Source organism: Eptesicus fuscus, chromosome 9 (genome assembly GCF_027574615.1).
Source record: "Eptesicus fuscus isolate TK198812 chromosome 9, DD_ASM_mEF_20220401, whole genome shotgun sequence".
NCBI lineage: Eukaryota > Metazoa > Chordata > Mammalia > Chiroptera > Vespertilionidae > Eptesicus > Eptesicus fuscus.
Window position 1 is genome coordinate 15,494,690 of NC_072481.1, and position 12,146 is coordinate 15,506,835.

Sequence of the window (12,146 nt, forward strand, 5' to 3'; positions counted from 1 at the left end):
CTCCCAGTCTTAGTGGCTCAGAACACTTGGTTTGTTATGTTCACAGATTCAGCGAGTCAGGCATTCAGAAAGGACTCAACAGGGACAGCTTATTTCTCTACCGCCATGTATGGGCCCTCGGCTGGAAGAGCTTAGAGGCTGGGGGTGACTGACAGCTGGAACCTTTTTCACACACATGTCTGGAACTGAGGCTGGCTGTTGGCTCAGAGCTCAGATGGGCTGTCAGTCAAAAAACCATACACATGGCCTCTCCCTATGTTCTCTGCTGTGGCTAACTTGGGCTTCCCTGCAGTATGGTGGCTGTTTCCAAGACCTGGCATTCCAAGAGAAAGTGGAAGCTACCAGTTTCTTAAGGTCCGGGCCTGGAAAGTAGCACATGATCCTCCTGCTCTATTCTGTTGTCCAGGTAGTCCCACAGGTCACCCAGGCTCAGGGAGGGGAGCCCTGGGAGGAGTTACTCTTGTGGGATGGGATGTATTTCCCATCTTTGGAAGCGGAAAAAAACAGTTGTGTTGTTTCTTCACAGATTAAGAAGTCTCTGCGGATTATATCATCAAGTTAAATGCAACCATTAGTATATGGCTCTGGGGATACTGTGGTAATACGCCTTGGGTGATTTTTTTCTTCTACTAAATGTTCTTCCTGGAGCTTATGTTGCCCAGCCTGAGCCATTTATCTTTGCTAATATAAAATCACATAAAAAAAACCCACCATTGTCATTAATGTGGCAGAACCAGGAGAGGACAAACCACAGCCCAGCAGGGCAGGGTGGTTCCTGGCCAGGCGGCCCTCAGAGAGGAAACTCCAGGAGCTGGGCCGGTCCCTGTAGAGCTGACACACACACGACCAAGAGCTTTGCACAGGGCAGTGGTGCCCAGCAGACAGGGAAGCTGCCCTGGACATGGTCCCCGCAGACAGTGGGCTCAGTTTGTTCAATGGACATGTTTACCTTTAATGCCTCTGGGGACCATGCACTGAGAGATGTGAGTGGGCCACTGCCCCCTTGATGCCTCCCCCAGGGGGAGCGGACCCTGCATTCCCAAATACTTATCGGGCCCCTGTGAGGGGCTGGAAGGGGTTCTGGGCGGAGGAGGACAGCAATGGACAGAGCAGAGCTCTCCCCCCAGCAGCGTGTGCTGTCAGCAAACAGGAAAGCAGATGCATGTGTACCATCCCTGGATAAAGGGGCTGAGGAAGAAGAAAGAGGGTAGGGGAGATCAAGGGAGTGCTCTTTCGAGCCAAGGCCTAGGGAGGGAGCAGGCTTCAGGAGGGTTTCAGGAGCAGCATGTGACTGGAGGAAAACAAAGCCATGGGGGGATTTTGAACAGAGGAGTCGCATGATATGACTTGCATTTTCAAAGGCGGTAGCAGGAGGAGGTGAGAAGTGGGTGGAGTCTGGAAATGGTGAAGATAGAGCCAGGATGTGGGGGTTGGAGCCACAGCTCTTGGGAGAAGGGGGTTGGCATTAACGGAGGTGGGAAGCCTGCAGAGCAGGTTGGGAGGGAGGAGCAGGACTTGCTTTCAGAGAAGTTGAATGCGAGATGCCTGTGGAGCTCCACATGGAAATGTGGGAGGGGAGTTGTTGGGTAGGTGAGTCTGGGTTCAGGGACAAGGTCCTGGCAGGAAATTTAAAGCTGAGTTCATCAACATGTGGAGGGAATTGAAGCTGTGAATCACTAAGGGAATGAAGGAGGATAGAGAAGAGAAAAGGCCCAAACAGAGCCCTGGGCACCCCAGTCTTTAAAGGGTTAGAGATGAGGAAGAACCAGCAAAGGCAGCTGAAAGAAGCAATCACAGGGTTCGAAGGAGGAGCAGGAGGAAGAGTGATGCGGCCCTCTGCCTTCCCACTTTCACTCTCGGATGTTTCTTGAGCTTGGAGATGACTCTGATGCAGACTAGAGCTCCTGCTATTAGGGAGGGGCAGGGACAAGTAAATGGACGATTCCTTTACAGTGTGATAAGAATGGGGGAGCACTTGTGCTAGAGATGGGGGTAGACAGCTTGGGGGCATCCAGTGTGGCCGCGGAGGGACCAGGGAACAGTTCTCATGGAAGAGTCAGGGAGGCTGAGACTCCGTGTGGACCATGGGGTGCAGATGACAATGGCTTCATGGGCCAGGGGTGGGCTCTAGATTTCCACAGGAGAAGGTGGAGTGGGCAGGCAATCCCTAGCAATTTGTAGAAGTGTCACAGAGAATGGTGGGCGGCCCATTTGGGTTGGGGACTCTGGCCTTTGGGGTTGCTTGGAGACAAGGAAGGGAAGAGGTGCAAGAGAGGCCATGAGAACCTTTGACCTCAAAGAGACAAAGCCCCACAGTGCAGGGTGGGAGGAGGTTGGCTGGGGAGGATCAGGGAAGGTTGCCAGGAGGAGGCGGGCTTTGAGGAATGTGTGGGCATTGAGTATGCCCAGATGCACAGAGAAGCTTTCTTGGCAGAGGAGACCATACGTGCAAAGGTATGGAGGCAGGAGCTTGCAGTATGTCTCCAGGAAGCAGAGCTTGATGGCAGATGAGATTAGCCAGATCTTTGGGAGTCAGACCCGAAAGGTTTCACCTCCTTATTGCATGGTTACTGGGAAGCCATTACAGGTTCCTGCGGTGTGGAGGGACACAGTGGGATCTGGTTTTAGGAAGACAGGTCAGGCAACAATGTACAGGGTGAACTGGAAGAAAAGGGAGGGGGTCCCGGAGGTAGGAAGATACCCAGGCAGTTGCACACCCAGGTCAGGGATGGTGATGACCTCAGCAGTAGACACAGGTCGGTCCCATGTGACTCTTTTCCTCTAAGTTGGGCCAAGCGTTTTTGCAAATTGCAGTCTCAAGACCAGACTGCCCTGCAGGGTGCGGGAGAGGCCAGAAATGCAGGAGTGCCACAGGCCACTGCGACCCCAGAGGACTTTGGTAGGAGCTGCCCAGGGCCAGTTGGAGGGAAGGAGGACCACACTTCTATTTACTAGGTTAAGCTCACATGGACCCAACATCTTGGGTACTTTCTGTCCACTGCCTCCGTTTAACCCTCCCTGCAGCCTTATGAGGCAGGTCCCACTGTCATCCCATTTGCAGATGAGGCTCAGAGAGGTACAAAGCTAGTATGTGATGGAGCTGTTTTGAACCTACATCTCCCTGGTTAGACCAAGGTTTCAAGATGAGCTAAGGGACCACAGAAATAACCAAGGAACTGATTTGTCAAGTACTTGCTCTGTGCCAGGCACATACAAATGTCCTTATGAGGTGTATATGATAACATGTACATGTATCGTATATGTATATGATATCCAGGCTCAGGAACCTGCAGTGTGTCCCCAGTACCCTAGCCCAGTGGTCCAACTTCATTTACAGAAGAGAACTTTGACACTTAGAACAGATGTGTTGCTGGCCTGAACTGAGATTTGAACCCAGAGCTTTGTTCTTTTAAGACCCTCACTTCCTCCTGCCCTGGCAGGGAGGGGACGGGGAGGGGGTCCTTTGTGAGCAGCAAGTGTTCAGAGCTGGAGTTGGGGGGTGAGCCAACCCGGAACCCGCCCCGGGCTTAGGCCCAGTCCAAGCTGGCTGCCTGACTTTTGTGCCCTGTTGGTTCTTTGCATATAAGTCATGGGCCTCCTTACTGAGTGGGTATGTATCTTTCCCCCTCGGGAAGCTGCCCAGGCTGCCACAGGTACAAGTAGAGTTGAATTCAGGATAGGGCCTTCTTTCCTGCCCAGCCTGGCCGCTGAGTAACCTCTGGCCTGGAATGAAAGGCTTTCCAATAAGTGCCTTGCTGGCCCACAGCCCAGCTGTGTGGTAGGTGGGTGTGAGGGTGAGAGATCTACCAAGAGAAGGATTCAGGAACCTGAGAGCAGGGGCAGAATCTTGCCAACAAATCTCTTAGCAAGCTGCCTTCTCAGCCGATGCCTCTAGAGGGTTTGGGAATGAGAGCTGGTCACGAGGAGCCCTGGCCACCTTCCTGGCCCAGCCAAGGGCCGGGGCCTCTGGGCTCAGGCTCAGCCCAGGGGAAGCAGGTTCCATGGGGTGAAAACACTAGGCAGCCCAGGGCAAGAATCGGAAATCAGATATTCTGGGCCACCTCTCCCTTGACCTTGAAGAATGCACAGCACACAGTGTGGGTTTCTCTCCAAGCCTTCCGTCTCAGAGCAGCCTCCTGCCCCTGCAAGGTTGGGGCAGGGTCAGCAGTCAGATCTGATATTGTTTTCACAGGGAGCTGAAAGGCATCCTTGTCATGAAAAACACATCACGCTCGAGGGGGGCTGGGGCTCCACTCCTCCCTTGGTCTAAAGTCTCATCTTGGGCCATCCCAGCCCTGCTCTGTGGCCCTCATCTATGACATGAAGGGGTTGGGCAGCAGGATCTCGAAAATCCCTTCAAGCCCTTAAAAAATCGGTCTAAGGCTCTGTGGTGTAAAAGCCAGCCTCTGTGGCCTGGGCGTGTCTCGGACTGTCCATGTGTCTCATCAGTGTCCGTGCCTGAGCACCTCAGGAGGGCAAAGAGTTCCCTTTGACACCTGCAGGGGAAGCAAAGGGGATAAACCAGAAAAGGCTCGACTTTGTTTGGCTTTGGGTATGTTTTCCTACAAAATCCTTCAGTATAGGAGGGGTTGACATTCTAGAAATTCAGCCCAAAGCCCTCCCAGGTGACTCCGGGTTGGGAGGCCCCTCTCTTCCCCAGCCCTCCCTTCCTTCCACTCTGTCTTACAAATCCTCCCTTCTGGAAATTGATTCTTTTTTTTTTTTTTTTTTAATATATTCTATTGATTCCTTACAGAGAGGGATAGAGAGTCAGAAACATCGATGAGAGAGAAACATCGATCAGCTGCCTCTTGCACATCCCCCACTGGGGATGTGCCTGCAACCAAGGTACATGCCCTTGACCGGAATCGAACCTGGGACCCTTGAGTCCGAAGGCCAACGCTCTATCCACTGAGCCAAACCGTTTTCGGCTGGAAATGGATTCTTTAACCTCCAGCCTTATCTTTCTCCCAACTTCTCCCTGATCTCCCTCCGGACATTTTCTAGGCGATGCCCTTTACCACCTGCCTCGGGAGGTGGTTAGGTGTTTGAGTTTCAGAAGGATTCTCTGCCTGCAAAGTCAACACAAGTGAGCAGTTAGGGAACACTGACTAAGGAGATGAGGTGCTAACTGAATGCAGAAGTGCCCACAAAGACGGCTGGAGACTCGAGTGGGGCTCAGCGCTGTCAGCGAGCTCTGGAGTTCCACTGGGAAGGCCGAGCCTGCTCTTCTCAGTGCTTTGAGCCCCTTGCAAGGAGGGCATTGAAGGAACAATTACTTCTCATAAGCTGCCCTCTGGTCCCTAAAGGAAATGGCTGCTGACTGCAATGACTATAGTAGCAAGGAGGTGATGGGAGGCCGCAGCCACCTCTTCCAGGAAGCCCTTTTACCCTCCCTTCCTCCTTCACAGTCCTCTACTCGTCAGTCTCTGGTTGTGCCACAGGGGGAGGTCTCCCTCATCTTCTCTAGTTTGTGGTCTGGAAAATTCATTTTTGCACATTTTTTCAGCCTTTATTCCCAGGACAAGATTGAAGTCCCGATGGCAAGGGCCAGGCCTCACAGCTCCTGCGTGGGTACTCCCTGCCCAGAGCAAGCATCACTATGAAAATCTTTGGTTTGTGGATTTGTGTGGTTTCTTTGGCCAAACTTTCTTTCCTTTTTTTTTTTTTTTTAATGGAAATAAATTTCTCATTATAAAAATAATTCATGATTGAAGAAATCAGAAAGCCTGTAATGCCAGCACTGGGACTGACCACGGAATCATGTCCTGCCAGACAGTTCTGTGCAGACACATCCACATCTGACATACAATAAAGAAATTATACTGTGCTTTTAATTTGTTTTTACAGTCTACTTTTTAGAAATGATTTTATTAATTTTTTGAGAGAGAGAGAGAGAAACATTGACTGAACCCACTATCTATGTATGTGCCCTGACCTGGAATCGAACCCCGCCACCTTTTGGTGTACAGGACAATGCTCCAACCAGCTGAGCCACACTAGCCAGGGCAAATATCCTCTTTTATATTTGAGCCTCGATTTATATAACTAATCCCGTATTGTTGGACCTGGGATGTTCCCCCCATTATATATGGCACTGCAATAAACACCTTCCTAAGAAAATCTTTATGAACATCTTTATTTTTTTTTTCTTAGATGGAATTGAAGAGCTAGAGGACTGGCATGTTTGTTAAGACTGTGTAAGCCAAATGTCAGTTCATCCTTGCCCCCAGCGTCACAGAGGAGTGGTAGGTGCCCGACTGGCACTGAGGGTGGACTTGCTGGCACGTGTCAGTGGCCCAGGTCTGGGAAGTGGCTCAGCCCATGAACTCAGTCTCCCCTGCCCACTGCCTGCCCTTTACTGCCCTGAGGAGCAGCAGCCCCTGGGGGACACTGGGTCCTGGGCTTGCCTTCCAAGGATGGTGGTACTGGATTCTCCCTGGATTGTTCCTGAGCTGGCCTTGGCCTTGGAGACTGCCAGGCATTTAGAGGAGTCTGGGGAACGGTGGCTTGTGTGGCTGGATGGGAAGGGTAAGAATGACCCTGGGTCACGCCTTCGATCTTCTGTGCTGCAGGAGGCCTCAGCGGGGCGACCGTCATTGACTCCCTTGACACCCTCTACCTCATGGAGCTGAAGGAGGAGTTCCAGGAGGCCAAGGCCTGGGTTGAAGAGAACTTCCACCTGAATGTGGTGAGTCAGAGCCCTTGGGGTGTCAGGGCCAGAAGCAGCTGGAGGGTCATGGCTCCACCCTGTCATCTCTGCGACCCAGAGGTGTGGAGGCTCTGGCCCCAGGCCGCCAGCAGAGCAGTCCAGCTGTGACCCTGCCTTCCCCTCCCTGGGGGTCCAGGCACCGTGCTGACACCCAGGAAGACCCTTCTAGGGCTGCATCTGCCACAAGAGCAATAGGGGAAGTGACTGTGGAGAAGTGACTAATCTGCTCAGAGCGGCTCTTAGTTGGACCCCCTCCCATGCCCCCCCCCCCCCCGCCCCGGCCCCCCCGTGCTGCCCTCCTGGGCTAGCTGAGAGGCCATGACCAGGTCTGAACCCTCTTGGTTTCCAGACTCACAGGCATCCATGGTCAGGGACCAGAACCTTGGGGAGGAGATGGGAATGTGTCTGGATGGCTCAAAACCCTTAACTACCAGACCTCACCCCCACTGATCTCCCAGCTCAGACTAAAGTAACCGATCCATCCTGGAGGCCTCTGCTCACATGGGGAGAGGCTGCTTAGATAGATTTGGGGATCAAGAAATTACAACAGATGGGGGGATCCATCAGGCTCCACGAGTGAGAGGTCCTGGAGGGAATGGGGCAGCTCCTGCAGCTTATGACAGAAGTGAGGCCAATATCAGCACAGAGGGGCAGAGAGAGCAACGGGAAAGTCTGGGAGAGCAACGCCGCAGGGGTGCTTCTCTGGCTCGGCAGGCGCCTGGGGGAGGCCAGCCTCCCTGGGCCTCAGAAATTACACAGCAGCAACAGTAATGATGCCCGGCGTGCAGGCTTGTGAGCCTTAACTATCACGGAGGTTGTAAAAAGCATTTTATAACCATGAAGTCCAACACAGATGTAAGTGGTGCCGTTATCATCATCACCATCATGATTATTTTGAGGCTTGTTATGATTCCGATGGTCTGTGTGAGGAGAGGAGTTTAGAATCCCATTTCCTACTGCATCGAATGGAAGAAAGGCAGAGGTGGAGGAGGGAGGTGTCTTCATAGACCCACCTTGTCCCTCTGCAGATGGGGGGTAGAGAGTGGGCGTCAGGCAGCTGCCTGAGGAGCCAGATGGGGACCTTCAGGCAGGCTGGGGCAGGTTAGGGGGTCTCCCTGGAAGAAAGCAAGACATGGTCACTGCCCCTCTCTGAGCCTTGGCTTTCTCATCTGAAAAATGGGCGTGATGGCATCACCGTGCATTGTGAGGCTAAAGGAGAGGATGGCTTTGCCAGTGCTCAGTCAAGGGGAAAGCTCTCCCAGATAAAGGGACGATCATTGTTCTTGTCAGTAATGAAAGGACATGACATGGGAAGTGCGCCAAGGAGAGCCCTGGGGGAGGGGAGGCAACAACAGGCACCTTTCTGAAGCCGCTCCTGGCACTGGGCGGCTCCGCACCGGCACCACTCAGCCTCTCATCTCTGCCCTGCCCGGGACGAAGGCACCAGGAAAGGGAAGGCTGAACGTCTTGTTCAGAGTCCCAAAGCCAAGGAAGTGGCTCAGGCAGATTTTCACCCAGATCTGGTCCTTGGCATGATGCCCAACACCCCTGATTCACAGACAACATTTCAGAGAGAAAATAACAATGATTCTGGAAGGTTGGGCGTGCCCCAAGGGCTGCAGCTCCAGCAGAGAAATTGCTGTTTACCTACAAGCATCTGCTTGGCGCACCTCCCTCTCAGGCTCAGCCCTGCCCCGTCTGCCCCAGAACCTCCTCTGAGACCCTTCCTCTGGCCCTGCCACCTCAGGGAAGGGTCACACCGTCTTCCTGCTGCGCCCAGCGGCCTGGCTAGAGGAAGATTGCCTCCCCTCAGGCTAAGCTTCAGCCAGCGGCTCCCCGTGTGGGTTCTTAAGCTCCTTGGAGAGCAGCCAGGCAGAACTTTGCTCTGATGGCCTCGGGCAAGGGCTGGGGAAGGAAGCCAAACCCCGTGTTTATTTGGGATGTTGTAAATGTGCAGTGGCCGCCCGGTAGGTGCCTTTTGTTCTCAAAACCACCACTGCATCCGGGGAACCAGCCCAGGTGCAGCCAGATCAGCAGGGTGGGATGGGGCGCAGTGGTGTGTGACTGGTCTCGAGGGCCTGGCTGCCCCTGAGAGCCCAGCAGGCATCTCACAAGTGTCCCCACTGCCCTGCCCCTTCTTTCCGCCCTGCAGAGTGGAGAAGCATCTTTGTTTGAGGTGAACATCCGGTACATAGGAGGACTCCTCTCGGCCTTCTACTTGACAGGAGAGGAGGTGAGTTGGTACTTCCCGGCACCTGGACCATCCCGGCTGGAAAGGGCTTGGGAGCAAGCACATCCATCCCATCCCCTCACTTCCCCAATGAGGAGACAGGATCCAAGAGGATTTGCCCAGGGCTACCCATGCCCCCCACCTCTGTGATGCCACCTGCAACCTCTTCTGTCTGGTGCTTCTATTCTGCTGCCCCGATGGTAGTAAATTCTCTAAGGGCAACGACTAGTCTGCTCACTATCCGTGCAGCTCCTTGCAGGGCGCGCAGCAATGCCTGGGCTCGGTGTGGGCTTGCAGAGTGCTGGGCTGGTTATTGCAGGTGCCGGTTCGCAGGATGGATGGAGCCAAGACCATTGTTTCGCCATTTCTACCCAGGGGCCCCTAGGTCTTGCTCTATACTCCACAACCACCCCTTGCCCTCGTTTCTGGGCCAGGCACCAGCTCCAGGTCTCGGGGGCAGTAGGGGAGATGGAGCAGCCACATGTTGTAAATACCAGGTGCACTGCGCTGCCTTCCAGAGGGCCGTGGGCACAGTCAGAAACCTGGACCTCCTCCCCACACCACCCCTGCCTGTGGCCTTCAGCAGGTCCCTTTTCCCATCCCTGGGCCTCACTTCCTTCCCCACCACGGGGATGGTCCTAATCCCTCCTTGAGTCAACAAGTCTTGTGAATGGGCTGGCCCTTTGGCCTGGGCTCTTTTTTCCTCACATTCCCCCTCTCTCCACCCAGAAATGAGGCATTGAGCCTGTGGGGGCCTTGGAAGTGAGGCCAGCTTCACCTCTAGAGACAGCTCCTGTCTGAGAGTCAGGTCCCCTTCACTTCATTTCAGGCACACGGGCTGAAGCCGAGAATTTAGAGGCGGCGGGCAGGCGCTTTATCTCTCCAGTCGCTTTAGGCCTCTCTCCATCAAAAATAATCTCCTCAGTGGAGATTACCGCTTGTACCAATTTGTCCCCAAATAATTGTAGATGGGAGCCCTGGGCTTGGAGCCACCCAAGGCCTGAATTTCATTTGAAAACCCAGGATAGGAAATGACACATGGAGCAGAAAAAAGCATTCGTGTTCTTCACGGGCCCTTGCCCACCTCTGTCTAGGTTGTGGGAGGAGGAGGTAGACGCAGGGAAAGGGAGGCAGTGATTCAGGGGCTTATGGGGGCTGGTGTGGGGGCCAGCGGCTCAGGATGGAGCTGGTGCTCCCCAGACCTGCTGTCCCTCTCTCCCTGCTCTGAGGTGTCTGGGATTCTGAGAACTTGTTCTGAGGCCGCGGCTCCCTAGAAGGGACCGTCAGCCTGGCTTTCCAGAATGCAGACCAGACAGTGGAATGTGGATAGGAGCACCTGTGACTTAGAAATAGTTTAAAAGGCCCAGGGAGAGGCCCAGGTGGCTCCGAGTCCCTGAGCAGGCAGGCTCCTACCTTCCAGCCGCGCCTTCCTAGTCCCCTCTGTCCCCAGCACCTCCACATGGCAGAGATGGGGCGTGTGCACCGTGTCCTCGTTCCTCAAACAGCCCATGGAGTGATGTCTTCACCAACTTGCAGGTGGAGGATCTGAGACTTAGAAATCACTTGCTCAGGTCACAGGCTCTGAGGCTATTTTGAGTCAACTTATGACCCTGTGACCTCTCTGCCATGGGTCCTCGTTCAGCCTGGCCCAGAGTCACCCTCCTCTCAGTCCTTCATTTCCCACACAGAAGGTGCCTGTGGAGTGAGGCTTTCTTAAAATCCCCCATGAGTATTTGCGGAATGAATGGTGAAAGAGACCCCACCCCCCTCCTGGGCTGAGGCCTTTCTTTGCTTCAGAGGGAACCTGTGGGAGAAGAGTCCCCTGCAGGTTAGCCAGCCCTACAGACACTCCCACGGGAACCACAAGCACAGCCACAGCCATACCAGGTGGCATTGACATAGCACTTTACAGTTTACATAGCACATTCACTATACACATCCTCTTATTTGATGTCTAGAAGGACCCTGTGAGCTGGGGTAGCAATACTTATATCTGACAAAATAGACCTCAAAGTGAAGGCCATAACAAGAGATAATGAAGGCCACTTCATAATACTAAAGGCATGGATACAACAAGAGGATATAACTCTGGTAAACATATATGCACCCAATACAGGAGCATCCAAATACATAAAAAAAACTTCTGGATGATATCAAGGGAGAGAGAGACAGCAATACAATCATAGTAGGGGACCTTAATACCCTATTGACATCATTGGATAAATCTTCTAGACAAAAAATCAACAAGGAAACAGCAATCCTAAATGACTCACTAGATCAAATGGAACTAATTTCAGAACATTTCACCCCAAAGCTACAGAATAGACATTCTTCTCAAGTGCACATGGGACATTTTCAAAGATAGACCACATGTTAGGACATAGGCTAAGTCTCTACAAATTCAAGAAGATTGAAATCATATCAAGCATCTTCTCAGATCACAATGGCATGAAATTAGAAATCAACTACAGTAAAAAGTCAAAAACAATAAAAGGACCCTGTGAAGCAGCCAGGGCCATCACCATTCCATTGTGCGGATGAGGCTCAGAGACAGTGCATGGCTTACCCACGGTCACATGCCTGCTAAGTGACTCCCAGAACAGTGCCCGTTTCACTCTACAGAATGTAGTTCTTGCTGGTTTCTTTCATCTCTGTCTGGAGCCAGTAGGCCACTGCCCGTTGCTTTCCGTGGCTGCCTGAGGCCTTTCTGTGTTGGAAAGGCAGCTTGGTGTCCTGGAAAAGAGTCACTTCATAGCTCCTCCTCTCGGGCAAATTGCTTTGCTGAGACTCAGTTTAGTCCTTCTCCAAGTGGGTCAACACCTTGCCCGCGGCGGCTGCAAGGGATGAAGGTCCTGGAGATGAGACACCTGGCACATTGTAATGTTGCACGAAGTTTCGTGCAATAGACCTTCCTTCACCTGGCTGCCGGCACCAGTTTTCCGCCGGCACCAGTTTTCCGCCAGCAGTTTTCCTCTGGCCACCCACCGATCGGAGCACCTCCCACTAGCGCGATCGGCCACCCCCAGAGGAACTCCGATCAGGAGGCGCTGGATCTGCGGGGATTCGTGAGTCCCCGCCCCCCGCTCATCCTGTCAGCCCAATTGGCCACCCCAAGTCCCGCCCCCAGCCTGCCGCCAGCCCAATGGTGGGCATAGCGGAGTGATGGTTATTTGCATACTTCCCTTTTATTAGGTAGGATAGGTA

At 53.3% G+C, this 12,146-nt stretch overlaps 1 protein-coding gene across 1 annotated transcript in view; it reads left to right on the forward strand.

Annotated features, from left to right (window-relative positions):
* MAN1C1 (mannosidase alpha class 1C member 1) overlaps window positions 1–12,146 on the forward strand; it is a 133,330-nt gene that overhangs the window by 92,372 nt on the left and 28,812 nt on the right. Inside the window, exons 3-4 of the mRNA XM_008148063.3 lie at window positions 6,576–6,691; window positions 8,865–8,945. Of these exons, the coding sequence (XP_008146285.2) occupies window positions 6,576–6,691; window positions 8,865–8,945 (197 nt within the window). The remainder of the gene's footprint in view (window positions 1–6,575; window positions 6,692–8,864; window positions 8,946–12,146) is intronic.